General features: G+C 34.4%; 1 protein-coding gene across 1 annotated transcript in view; it reads left to right on the top strand.

Annotated features, from left to right (window-relative positions):
• LOC121416042 (dihydrolipoyllysine-residue acetyltransferase component of pyruvate dehydrogenase complex, mitochondrial-like) overlaps window positions 1-12,640 on the top strand; it is a 35,532-nt gene extending 22,892 nt beyond the window's left edge. The window contains exons 12-13 of the mRNA XM_041609484.1: window positions 10,434-10,573; window positions 11,051-12,640. Coding sequence (XP_041465418.1) covers window positions 10,434-10,573; window positions 11,051-11,180 — 270 coding nt within the window. The 3' untranslated portion in view covers window positions 11,181-12,640. The remainder of the gene's footprint in view (window positions 1-10,433; window positions 10,574-11,050) is intronic.
• The last annotated feature ends 208 nt before the right edge of the window (window positions 12,641-12,848 follow it).

Raw genomic sequence — 12,848 nt, forward strand, 5'->3', positions numbered from 1 at the left:
CTTCGGGATAAGTTCCCGAAGTTACGAGCATGCGCAGTATGGTCTGATAAGCAGGCAAGGCGCGAGATTCAGCCACCCACGCCGCAGCGCCCAACGACACGCTTTGCTAAAAGTTCCCGTAATTTGCTTTCACATCGCCAAAATACCTGGTATTTTCTGGTCGGGGTAAATTTCCTGATCAGAGAATACCTGGAACTGGCGAACTTCGAGGCGGTCTGAAACCGCCTGATGTGATGATGACAGAGCATACCTTATGTATGTGATGTGATATGTTCTTGACAAATTTCCTTATCACATTGTGAGATATTCCCACAGTCATGGTATATTTAACCCTAGGCTAACTAACTGTTAATGCAGTGTAAGATGCCTACTCAATCACTATGTAAAAACTATTCTGATCCTTTGGCAAAATGATGTCCAAAGATTGAGTTTGTTTGTGAGATGAGAAGAATATGATAATATACTTCTTTTTTTTTTTGAGGGGGGAGGCCTTATCATTAAAACAAATGTTGATGTTGCATGTATTTAAAATAGAACTACATTTCTTGTTTAGTCTGGAGCTAAACCTAGGATTGATTATCAGAATACGGGGGGGGGGGGGGGGGGGGGCACTTACATTGACAAGCGGATACCATGTGCGACCAAAAAAAACAGATAGGGCACATTACGTATGTAAGGTAATGAGGGTGTCACAAACACTGAAAAAAATTTCGATAGGAAAGCTACATGTTTAGGGTCAAATTTGTGAGGGTATATAAAATTAAGACTAAACTGTTTTATAAAGGGTGTATTTTTTGCCCTAAGTGTCAACACTACTATTTAGAGTACAAATTGCGCGAGGTGTTATGAGGTGGGGCTGTACTAAACCCAATGATGTAGGTAAAACCGACGACCGTCGTCGTCCGTGGCATAACTATTGAAATATTGCTGTACTTGTTTAGGGGTTAAATTCAGGGAATACTTGCCAAGAGTATCGTTTTGTTTCTAATACTTGTTAAGGGTAGGGTTTCACACACCAATACTTAAGGGGTGCATTTTCAGAATATGGAAAATACGTGTTTAGGGTGCTTTTCGAGACCCCATGGTCACGCATGGTATCCACTCGTCAATGGAAGTGGTTGGTTCTTCTTATTCATGCGGCATTATGTTTTGTTATATCTCTTCTTTTCTTTGCAATTTATTGCCTTATTATTTATAGAATTATTGGGGTTTTTTGTTGTTGCTGCATTATACATAAGGGAAAAAAAACATACTGAAAGTGAGACAACATATTACATTATTTGAATTATAGCACTAATGGAGTCATTGAAATTTGTTTAAACTTCAGGTGATAAAACAAGTACAATGTGAAAAGGTTTGGTTCACTGTTTGTTTATTTGGATGTGTATGCCTTTTGTGATGTTTTGTGTGGATGATATCCTCTCCCCTTATCCAAAATACTAAAACTTCACCATAAAAAGATGATTTGGCTGGAGTACTTGTCAAACGTGTGAGCATGCATGAAAAGAGTACTCCAGGCTAAAAAATGACTTTCTACGTAAATAGAGTATTAAAAGAGTAAAATAAATAGCAAAATGCTGAAAGTTTCATCAAAATTTGATAAAAAAGAAAAGAGTTAGTCAATTTTTAACTAGACTACATGTTAGCATTAGCAGCGCTTATGATGTCATGTTCCCTCCCCTTTTCTTATTCTGTTACATGAAATCGTAGTTATTTCATATTTTCATTCGTGTGTGCAAAGCAAGTATAACTTGTAATAAGCTTCAGCAATGATTTCCACTCATATGACATCAGTACTGTAGTCATCCTATTTATATATTTCTTGGAGGACAAAATTCATGGGCGTATAGATGAAGGGGGCGGGCTTTTTCACGACTAAGAAAAAAGAAGAGAAAAGGAAAGGAACAAGGGTGAAATATATTTTTTCCGAATATTATGTCAAAATCTATTACAAACTTTGATTTCTAAAATAAAAATGTTGAAATGTTTGCTCGCTGGCAAATTCTTATTAATTCTATGTGATACACCATATCCTACCCCCTCAAAATTGTTGACTCATTACGCCACTGACAAAATTTGAATATAATTTTGTATGATAAAATACAGAAGAACCTGTGTGAAATCACCTTCTTCTTCATTGCATACGTTTTAAGTATCCATAAAGACATGCATCAAATTGTTTTACTAGTCATTTTTTTTAAATCACTGTATAGTTTTAATGCCAAAAATATAACTTTCATTTACAGTTGGTGCACATCATCACATTTTGTTTAGTTATAACTCTAATTATTTACTTTGTTTCTCAAGTATGTGGAACTATTTGATTACATTATCATCTTAAATTTTAGTTCATTAATTTTGTAGATAGAAAACACTTTAATATTGTTTTAAAACTGTTTTATTGAAAAAGTTGGTAAATTGTGAAAAGAGGGGAGTTAACTTTTTTGCATTTATCCTTCATCCCAAACTGGTATCTTACACTGTATACATGCTGCATAAAGATAAACAGTGAGTTCAGAAGAGATCTAGGATTCTATGTGCACATGTAATGAGCACTTAGTGCCCTAGCTATGTTCTGTTTGAATTACAGCATCACACTTTCTGACGTTTGTACTGAACATGCTTCTCTGATCAACATTTTCCTTTTTGAATACTTTTTTGGTTGATTTGTCCTGGTATATTTTTTTTTTGTAATATGATAATCGATGTGACATACTGTTTTACTTATTGTTTCATCATTTTGAATATTGTACTTTGCCTTTGTTTATACTGCACACTGGATTTTTCAGTCTTTGGACTGTTTTGCCAGTTTTTCTTGATTGAATAAATACCATACTACTACTACTACTACTACTTCTACTACTTCTACTACTACTACTACTACTACTACTACTACTACTACTACTGCTACTACTACTACTACTACTACTACTGCTACTTCTACTACTACTACAACAACTACTACTACTACTACTACTACTACTACTACTACTACTACTACTACTACTACTAGAATTAATATGTTTTGTTTTGTGGCCTTCTCACTCAGATATAAAAAAAAATTATCATCATCGATGATCAAAACACATGAATAATATAACGGGAATACTTATGTTTTAAATTATGTGCGGATTGCACATTATAAGAGACAGAGTGGAGTAATTGCCAAGGAGAGGCTATTATTTTCATTTTTTGTGTGAATTTAAGTAATATTATGTTTGTATGGTTTATTAATCGATCCATCAGACTTGCAATGACGTGTACATCTTATGTTAAAAGATAATTTAATATGGTCTCTTACTCTCTTTGGCATTCCATTATTTACACATGAAATTGGAAATTAGATGAACCATCTTTTTAGGCAGATAAAAGAGAAGGGAGAACCGTGTAGGCGAATTGTGTTTCTGTATGAGAATTAGGGCAGAAGATTAGCGTAAAATTGATCAATTAAAGTGGATAATTGGGTTGCGGCCATACTCTCCTGCAGACCTTCTATGGCCTGTCATTTTGGTGGATGGAACGCTAATTGATGTTAGATGAGAAGGCAAGAAGGAGAAAATTATGAAAAGAACTAGATGTTGCAGATTAAATATGAAGAAATCTATAGTTAAGGATAAATTTTATTTACTCAATGGATACGTACATGTTCATTTTATATTGAGAAAGAGAGAGAGAATGTTTATGAAAAGTTGAAGAGATATATAGAAAGAGAGATGGAGAGAGACAGAGACTGTAGAAAAATAGATGCTTGCCTAAATAGACCTAAATGTAGAGTGAAAGAAAGATAAGGAGAGAAAGGTAGACACATTGAAATAGAAAGAAACTGATGCATGTTTTGATTCATCCAGGAAGAAATACAAATAATGAAGAGAAAATGAATCTGTTCATCTGGACTTACTGTTTAAACAGAGATGAGATTTATTTTCTCTTCACAGTATTACAAAACTATGTAACTGATTTGAAATGTAATAAAAAATATCAGGGGAATGATGCACAATGTACAATATGTGTCATGATAGAATTGATATTTATATCCCTGATTTTTTTATTTCAAACAAATAGGAGGGACCATATAAAAGAAATTTTTAGGAAAATGTACTTAGGGATTGAACTTTGACGGTACACATCCTTTCAATTTTGTCGAGGCAAATCTGTTTAAATCTCTGTGGTTGATGTCAACTAGTTGTCTCTCACTTGTCCGTATTTAAAAGTCAAGTCCACCTCAGAAAAATGTTGATTTGAATCAATAGAGAAAAATCAGACAAGCACAATGCCGAAATTTCAAAATCCAAAATTGGATGTAAAATAAGAAAGTTATAACATTTCAAAGTTTTGCTTTTAATATTTTTAACAAAATAGTTATATGAACGAGCCAGTTACATCCAAATGAGAGAGTTGATTATGTCACTCACTATTTCTTTTGTTTTTTATTGTTTGAATTATACAACATTTCAATTTTTACGAATTTGATTAGGACCTCCTTGCTTGAACTACAAAATGTTAAAATAATGGAATTCCACGTGTTCAGGGGGGAATGAAACTTCATTTCACATGACAATGACGAGAAAATCAAAATATTTCATATAATAAGATACAAAAGAAATAGTGAGTGAGTGATGTCATCAGTTCCCTCATTTGCAAACTGTCTGAGATGTGCATATAACTGTTTTGTGAAATGAAGCGAAACTGTAAAATGTCATAACTTTCTTATTTTACATCTGATCTTGATGAACTTTTCAGTGTTATGCTTGTTGAATTTTTCTTTTTATTCAAATCAATTTTTTTGTTAGGGTGGACTTGTCCTTTAAAGCAATGAAAAATAGATCCCACTTGTTTCCATGAAAAAAAATAAAGCAAATTTACACAAACCATGAGATGCAAATGAAAAGCATGGAATAAAAATGAAATGACATTGGCATTGCATCGGGGAAGATTATACAGCAGAAAGCAAGTACTTATACTACATCAATAGCTCTCTGGTCCCCCCTTGAGAACCATTATGCATATTAAATTGACAAGTGCATAAAAAATGCACCTCATTTGAATTGCATGGGAGCCGGCGCTGTAACATGTCAGGAGTAAGTTATACGGACTTGCCAGTTTCCATTACTCCCTATGTATAATTGATTACATTTGCATGACAAGCCTATGATTAGGGTCATCAATTTTTCATGAATTTTTTTGCACAATAATTGCTCTCCGCCTTGCAGTCGGGTGGAAAATTGCATATTTCAGACATTATTGATTCGTCAATTTTGCATTCAAGTGTTTCTTTGCCACTCCAAAGATGCATTCATTAAGAGTTGGGTGAAGGTTTTTGGCAGTCGAGATATTTATTACAAGGTGAATTTCAGCACATGGTGTCAGGAGTTTGTTATTAGGTTTCATCACCTTTTCGATTGCACACTAATTAGAGTCATTTTTCATGCCTTCTGTAGTCTTTGTAACAGGCCAACTGTTGAAATTAGTGGGGTATACCTTTTCTGTTTTTTGTTTGTTGCGTTTGTCGGTCATGGTGGTGGAAGTGATAAATTGTTGGTGTAAAAATGAAAGCGTAATCATGGTGTATTGATAGGGGTCATATGTCATGGGGGGAAGTAAAATATATATTGTACACTTGAGTGACCTAATTATTCCCAAACACCCCCTAAACAAATTTTTTTCTCTCTGTGCAAAATGCCCCCCTCCCCGAACCATTTTTTGCAGGCTTCATTTACACATTTTGGCCCCTTAAAAAGTTGTCGCCAGAATATGACCACTTAACAAGTTATCCCGTTTCCCAGGCTCGTTCCCAGGGTCATTGCTTACAATCGGGAAAAACCTGAACACTTTCAGAAATGAGGAGGAAAAAGCCCTGCCCGGAGAATAAGCTTGGGGGAAAAAGCATACCCTAAACACTTTTGGCTAGTCTTAAAAAAGACTGGAAAGAAAACATACCATAAATACTTTTGATCCCGCGATTGACCAGTTTTTCAAAAACACCCTTTTGTGGGAAAATCTGTGTTTTTTATATGCTAAATGAGTGCACTTGCAGCCCAAGTCCAATACTGAAAAAACACCCCTTTAAACACTTTTTCGTCATGCATGTATATTCTTTGATGTAGTGTAATCTTTGAAATATAGGAGTATGAGATAGATATTGATATACAGGGACTGTGTATAGACATTGTTGTACAAAATGTAGTACATAAACCGATATAATTTTGAAATGATTTTTTTTTCATATATAAAAAGAACTTTCACAAAATCATACACCTTGAATGGTTACCTACATGTACATGTACGTAGATAGAATTCAAAGTTGAGCTAGTGATATAAATAGTCTCTGAATTTTGCAGCTACATTAATTTTTGTATCTAGTTTCAGATATTTTTACTATACAACTACATTTATCCTTATTATTTTGTCTTATTATGACAATAAGTTTAAAAGGTCTTGCTTTTTTTTTGGGGGGTGTTACACCCACAAATGTAATAATCGCCCACAAATGTAATAACGCCCACAAATGTAATAACACTTTACCCACAAATGTAATAACGCCCACAAATGTAATAACACTTTACCCACAAATGTAATAATTTTTGATCGCCCACAAATGTAATAACACTTTACCCACAAATGTAATAACGCCCACAAATGTAATAACACTTTACCCACAAATGTAATAATGCACTTTACCCACAAATGTAATAATGACTTTACCTACAAATGTAATAAATTTGAAGTGATTTTTGGCGAATTCGTTCTAAACTAATATCCTATAGTCATGATAGTAATGCGTTCATATAGCACAAAAGTTCAAAGTCTTTTTTCCAGACCCGGTTAATGAAATATTACAGTACAAGTCCAAGTCTTTTCCAGACCCGGTTTTTCAAAATTATAATATACGTCCAAAGTCTTTTTACCAGACCCGGTTGTTTCAAAATTATAATATACGTTCAAAGTCTTTTTTCCAGACCCGGTTAATTCAAAAATTATAATGCAAGTCCAAAGTCTTTTTTTCAGACCCGGTCGTTTCAAAAGTTATAATATACGTCGGTGAGGGGTAAAGACAACACTCTAAGCCCAAGCATTTTAAGTGGGTTTAATTTTGAAGATTGGTCTCAGTTGTCATTTTTTTCAATATTTCTTTATCTTTTAAATAACCGGGTCCAGACGAAAGACTAAGCATAATAATCGTGTTATTCCACAAGAATAAAAATATGAGTCTTTTGTTTTTAGGATTGTTTAAATCATTTTTAAATCACCGGGTCTGGAATAAAGACAACGCTCTAAACGTGTGCTTTTCTACAGGCATGGTCTTAATTTGGAAGATTGTTGGTTCTTAGATTCGTTGTTGGGGGTTGAGTTTTATTGATTTTTTATTCCTGAAATAATTGTGTCTGGAGGAAAGTCGATCTTCGACAATCGGTCTTCATGTTGTTCCACAGTAATTAGATTATTGGGTATTCGTTTTAGAATATTTGTAAAAACTATTTTATGTTTCAAATAGTAACCAAGTCTGGAGAAAGGATGTCTGCTTTACCCACGCGTTATTACAATGTTTTGTAGGGGTAGTAGTATTATTAAAAAAGACATATTTTTACTGGGTGAAAAGGCTTTGGAAATTTGGTCTTAGATTCGAGCTTTTTTCAGTTACTTTTTTTTGATAGCCGGGTCTGGAGGAAAGAGTACGTTAAAAACTCGTGTTATTCCAAGAGAATAAGAATATAAGGTCTTATGTTAGAAGATTTTTTTTCGTAACTGTTTAGGTCTGGAATAAAGACAACACTCTAAACCTCTTTTAAAACAGGTTCTTAGGTTGAAGGTTTGTTTGGTCTTAAACTTTGATTTTTTTAATTCTTACTATTAGCGTTTTTTAAAGAAAAAAATGGTCGGGCTGAAAGATTACGCTATATATCCAGCATTGATAAGATTATGGGGTCTTTATACTGTTTTTAAACTGCTATTCATAATGTTTAAATATCAGGTAACTGGGTCTGGAGAAAAGACTACGCTCGATTCCCATTTTTTCCACAGGAATATCATTATCGTATCTTAGTTTGGACTTATATTATAAATTTTGAAATAACTGGGTCAGGAAAAAGACTTTGGACTTATTAAAATTCTTGAAACAACCGGGTCTGGAAAAAAGACTTTGGATTTATATTATAATTTTTTAAACAACCGGGTCTGGAAAAAAGACTTTGGATTTATATTATAATTTTTGAAACAACCGGGTCTGGAAAAAAAGACTTTGGACTTATATCACAATTTTTTAAACAACCGGGTCTGAAAAAAGACTTTGGACTTTTATCATATATTTTTTAAACAACCGGGTCTGGAAAAAAGACTTTGGATCTATATTATAATTTTTGAAACATCCGGGTCTGGAAGAAAAACTTTGGACTTGTACTTTGATGTTTTATTAACCCGGTCTGAAAAAAGACTGCACTTTTGTGCTATATGAACGCATTACTATAGGATTTTAGTTTAGAACGGATTCGCCACAAATCCCTTCAAATTTATTACATTTGTGGGTAAAGTCATTATTACATTTGTGGGCGATCAAAAATTATTACATTTGTGGGTAAAGTGTTATTACATTTGTGGGCGTTATTACATTTGTGGGTAAAGTGTTATTACATTTGTGGGCGTTATTACATTTGTGGGCGTTATTACATTTGTGGGTGCAACAGGGGGGGGGGTGGGGGAGAGTAGTCCTGGCCTTAAACTATTGATCACAATTTGTAAAGAGATATTATCTTAGTTATTTAGGCAAATATTGTCAGATTTTGTTCTGCAATCCTGCAATTATTTACAGGTATCAATTTTGCTTAAATTCCAAGGTTTAAAAAGTAATATAGATTGAATTTCTGAACATACATGTAAAAGAACCTGCTAAGTCCATCTGATTGTTTAGGAGATATCATGCAAATTTTATGATTTTACATAGTAAAAATAATGTTTAAAACTTTAATACAACACTTTTTGATAAATGAACTTTACAGTAATTGTTTAGATGTAAAAACAATTATGCTTAATTCATTGAAGATTGAATATGAAAAATTAAGCTTTGTTATTTGAGAATTTGAACATTAAAGTTTAAAACAGCTACATGTACTGTAAAGTTCATATAGTAACAACAATGTATAAAATATGAAATTGGTTTTTACTGTATAACATAAAAAGCTGCTGATAATAAACCCCCCCCCCCGCCCCTGATGCATAAACATTCATTGCCTCAATGCAATTGTGTAATTGAAAACGGTTTCCCTAATTTCTCATTAAACTCTCCCGGAGAGGTGAAAATTAGATTGGGCACTCCTGTTGAAATGCATGACAAAAATATGTGACTGTCAAGAGCATTGCATGTTGCAGTGGAGACGACAAATAAATTGATCTTGAGAATGATTTAATGTGCTATCGCAGGAGGGCTGTTGTTTATGTCTCATCCAATACTCGGGTGCCAAATTGGTCAAATCAGTGGTAGCTCAAGGTGTGAATTAATGAGCCTTCCACCCGGCACGGGTGATCATCTAGGGGGTTAGGCTGATTAGAGTGGCGCGATCTCCGGCCCCCCGGGGGTGACGCTGGAATTGGCGGGCAGCTTAAATTGGCTGACGAGCTGGAAAATTCGACATGAATTAGTAATGTAGTGCGCTCCAGAGAGGGATGACGCAAAAAAGACAGATTGATCTGTTGGTGCATGTACTAGGAAGAGAGAAAGTAAGTTATAATGGTGGATAGAAGGGAGAGCGGAATGAGCAGACCAAAAAATAGTGAGGAGCGGAGAAAGTGAGAAAAAATTTATATACAGATTGATCTGTTGGTACATGTACTAGGAAGAAAGGCAGTAAGTTAGAAAGATAGATAGATAGATAGATAGATTGATAGATGGAAAGATGTAGGAATGAACAGAATGAGTATACAAGAAACAGAGAGAGAGAGGGAGAGAAAGATAGAGGAGAATAGACAGATTAATCTAGAAAAGAGTTAAATTAAATTGAAATGATACAGTGTAGATAGTAAAGGAGCAAAATAAGTAGGTGAAAAAGAGAAAGAGAGGGAGCAAGACAGATTACTTTTAAGGGTGGAAAAATCCATAATGATAGACAGATACTGAGGAGCAGAATGAGTAGATGAGAAACAGAAAGAGGATAGAAAGGGAGAGAGAGACAGATTGATCTATTGGTACATGTAGTAGGAGAGGAGTAAAAATTATTTTGATGGATAGACAATATGGAGCAGAATGTGCAGATTAGAAGGTGGAGAGAGAAAGTGACATGGGGGACTGGGAGTAGAGAATGAATAAAGAATGTTATCAAGAAAATCACAAGAAATATTCAGATTAATAGATCTTGATAGACACAGAAATCTTTGCAAACAAAGAGGAACAATCAAAGTGAGTCACATTTTTTCTCTCTCTTTTCTTTTTATTCATCCCCCAATAGAATGGAACTTTCAGCATCTCAAATTTCAGTGAGTTTGGAGTAAGGGGCGTAGCCGGTATCATCCCTTCCCCACAGGCCTGCCATTTGGGAGTAGGAGCAGTCCAAGACAGATTTGTACCTGATGAAGACGCTGAAGAAGGGTGAGCCTTACATTTCTATTTATTTTTGTTCTGTTTGGTTTAGTCTACCTTACACGAACATTATTTCTGCTAAGTATAATATTTGCCTCATTTTAGATTATTGGAAAAACTATTAAAATGAATTCAAATACTAGAAAAAAATTTATGCTCATTTCTCAATTCTTGATATTCCGCTGATTTGTAAAGCCATGAATTTCTATTGTAACAGTATTGATGCAATATTGATTTCTTGAAACATAAACATGTATAGAAATTTTTATTGATTTTCTGAACAAATTCTACTCTTCTTGAACACAGCTTAGTCTATTTTTGTAATGAGGAAACTGTTTCATAGTGATTATAAAAAGGGTGTCTATGATGTTTTAATAATATGTTTGCTGAAAAGTAAATGGCATTGCCTAAAGCAAAGCTCAATTCTTTATTCTCCAAGCTTTGTCAATTAACCATTTCTTTGATTTCTCTTTTGACCCTTTGCAGATACCGTCCAGCTTCCATTCTGACAGTAACCCTTGTATGTGATCACAGAGTGGTGGATGGTGCAGTGGGCGCTCAATGGCTACAGCAATTCAAGAGATATATGGAGCAGCCAGAATCCATGCTTCTCTAGTTTATAATCAATCAAAACGTTGAATGAGAAATAGAAGGGCGTTAGAAGTGGCAGAAGGAACTTTTTCTGCCTTCATCAAGGAGGCTTATACCTCATTCTCACTGTTTTGCGATCTGTTAATAACGCCACAATTGGTTTTTTGTGGCTGTTCGCCAAAAAGTTCAAACCGTTCAAAATTTTTCTACTGTCAATTGCCACAACTGAATTGATATGATCTTGATACGATTATTGTGGTTATCCACGATTAAGACCACGGTTTAAATCATGACACAAAGCATGACAGTGAGATCTAGGTACCTTGTCAGAAAGTCTTTCATGTGGGAATTCCGCAAGCAGCCTTTCTCATACTTCATCATAGCCATGACAATGAAGAATACAGGAAAGTTGCTATGAAAAGAAACAGGGAGCATTTGTAGCGGGTCTTCCTGGTAAGAGACGTGACACAGATTTTTGACAAGGTTCCTTAAACTCCTAGATTTGGAGATGGTCAGATAATTCCTCAGTTTCCAAAGCAATAAATGAGGGTGCAAGCTGTGTAGCTAGAGATTGGTCAGTCTTCAAGGTTTAAAGATACATCTTAGATCTAGGTCCCGTAACACAAAGGTTAGCGATTAATAACATGTTCAATTTCACGATTGATTGTACATTGTAGTCAATGTAATCAATCATATAAAATGTTCTACGATCATTGCTAAGCTTTTTTTTTACGGGCCACTAGTTGTGAATTTTTAATAATGGTGGAAACTGTTTCAAAGTGCTTATGAAATACTGTTATTAATGCTCCTAACTGGGTTTGGTTACATAAAGAATTGTTGTAATAACAAATGTACAATTCTATAACAAGTTCTCCTATCAGCCAATCAGTTCAAGAAAGGATTTCATTAGTTTTTGAAAACTGTTATTGCAGATTTGTTATTATGATACTAATAATTTATGGATTCAGTCTGTGGTGTGTGCTAGAAAGCATTGGAATCAACAAAATAGTAATATCTTAACCCAATTATTCTGAGAATTACATGTCCTGCACAAGGCACAGATGAGCATGTATGGGACCACAACAAAATAGCCGGCCTAACTGTAGCAGCGCCTGTTTGTTAAATATTTTAGGGCGTTTGATGAGCAATCTTTTGCAAAGGACCTTCATTTCATGATATCATTTCTAAAATATCATAAAATGAATTTGAAAACTCACAATAAATGATTATTCTTGTGTTTCTTTCACCTTCTCTACATTTTTTTAAAATTTAAAATTAAAGGGGAGTCAGTTTTCATGGGGAAGGCATTATTATTTGCTGAATGCAGACTTTGCAAAAAGCATATGAAACACCTCTGACAGAGGCATTTTTCGGGGAAAGCAAGAGATTCTTTGACCAAGCCTGATTATTTTTTTTTCATAACCTTCGGGCAACCGTCAGACCAGGTCAAGTGGGTTAATGGCTTTAACGTTAAAGACATTTTACAGTGGCATTACATAACATCTGCTCATTTATAAATCTCTATCATCCATGGTTCGACCATGTGTGATTTTATATCCGGATGGTGTCAAATTACCCATGAAAACAGATGTCAATTCCCCTTTAATATGCCTTACTTGCGATCTGAGACCAAATAAAACAGATTGGTTCGAATTCACTATTCAATCTTAAATCTTCCACCTAGGATTTACAA

The sequence above is a fragment of the Lytechinus variegatus genome, chromosome 1 (assembly GCF_018143015.1).
Source record: "Lytechinus variegatus isolate NC3 chromosome 1, Lvar_3.0, whole genome shotgun sequence".
Classification (NCBI taxonomy): Eukaryota; Metazoa; Echinodermata; class Echinoidea; order Temnopleuroida; family Toxopneustidae; genus Lytechinus; species Lytechinus variegatus.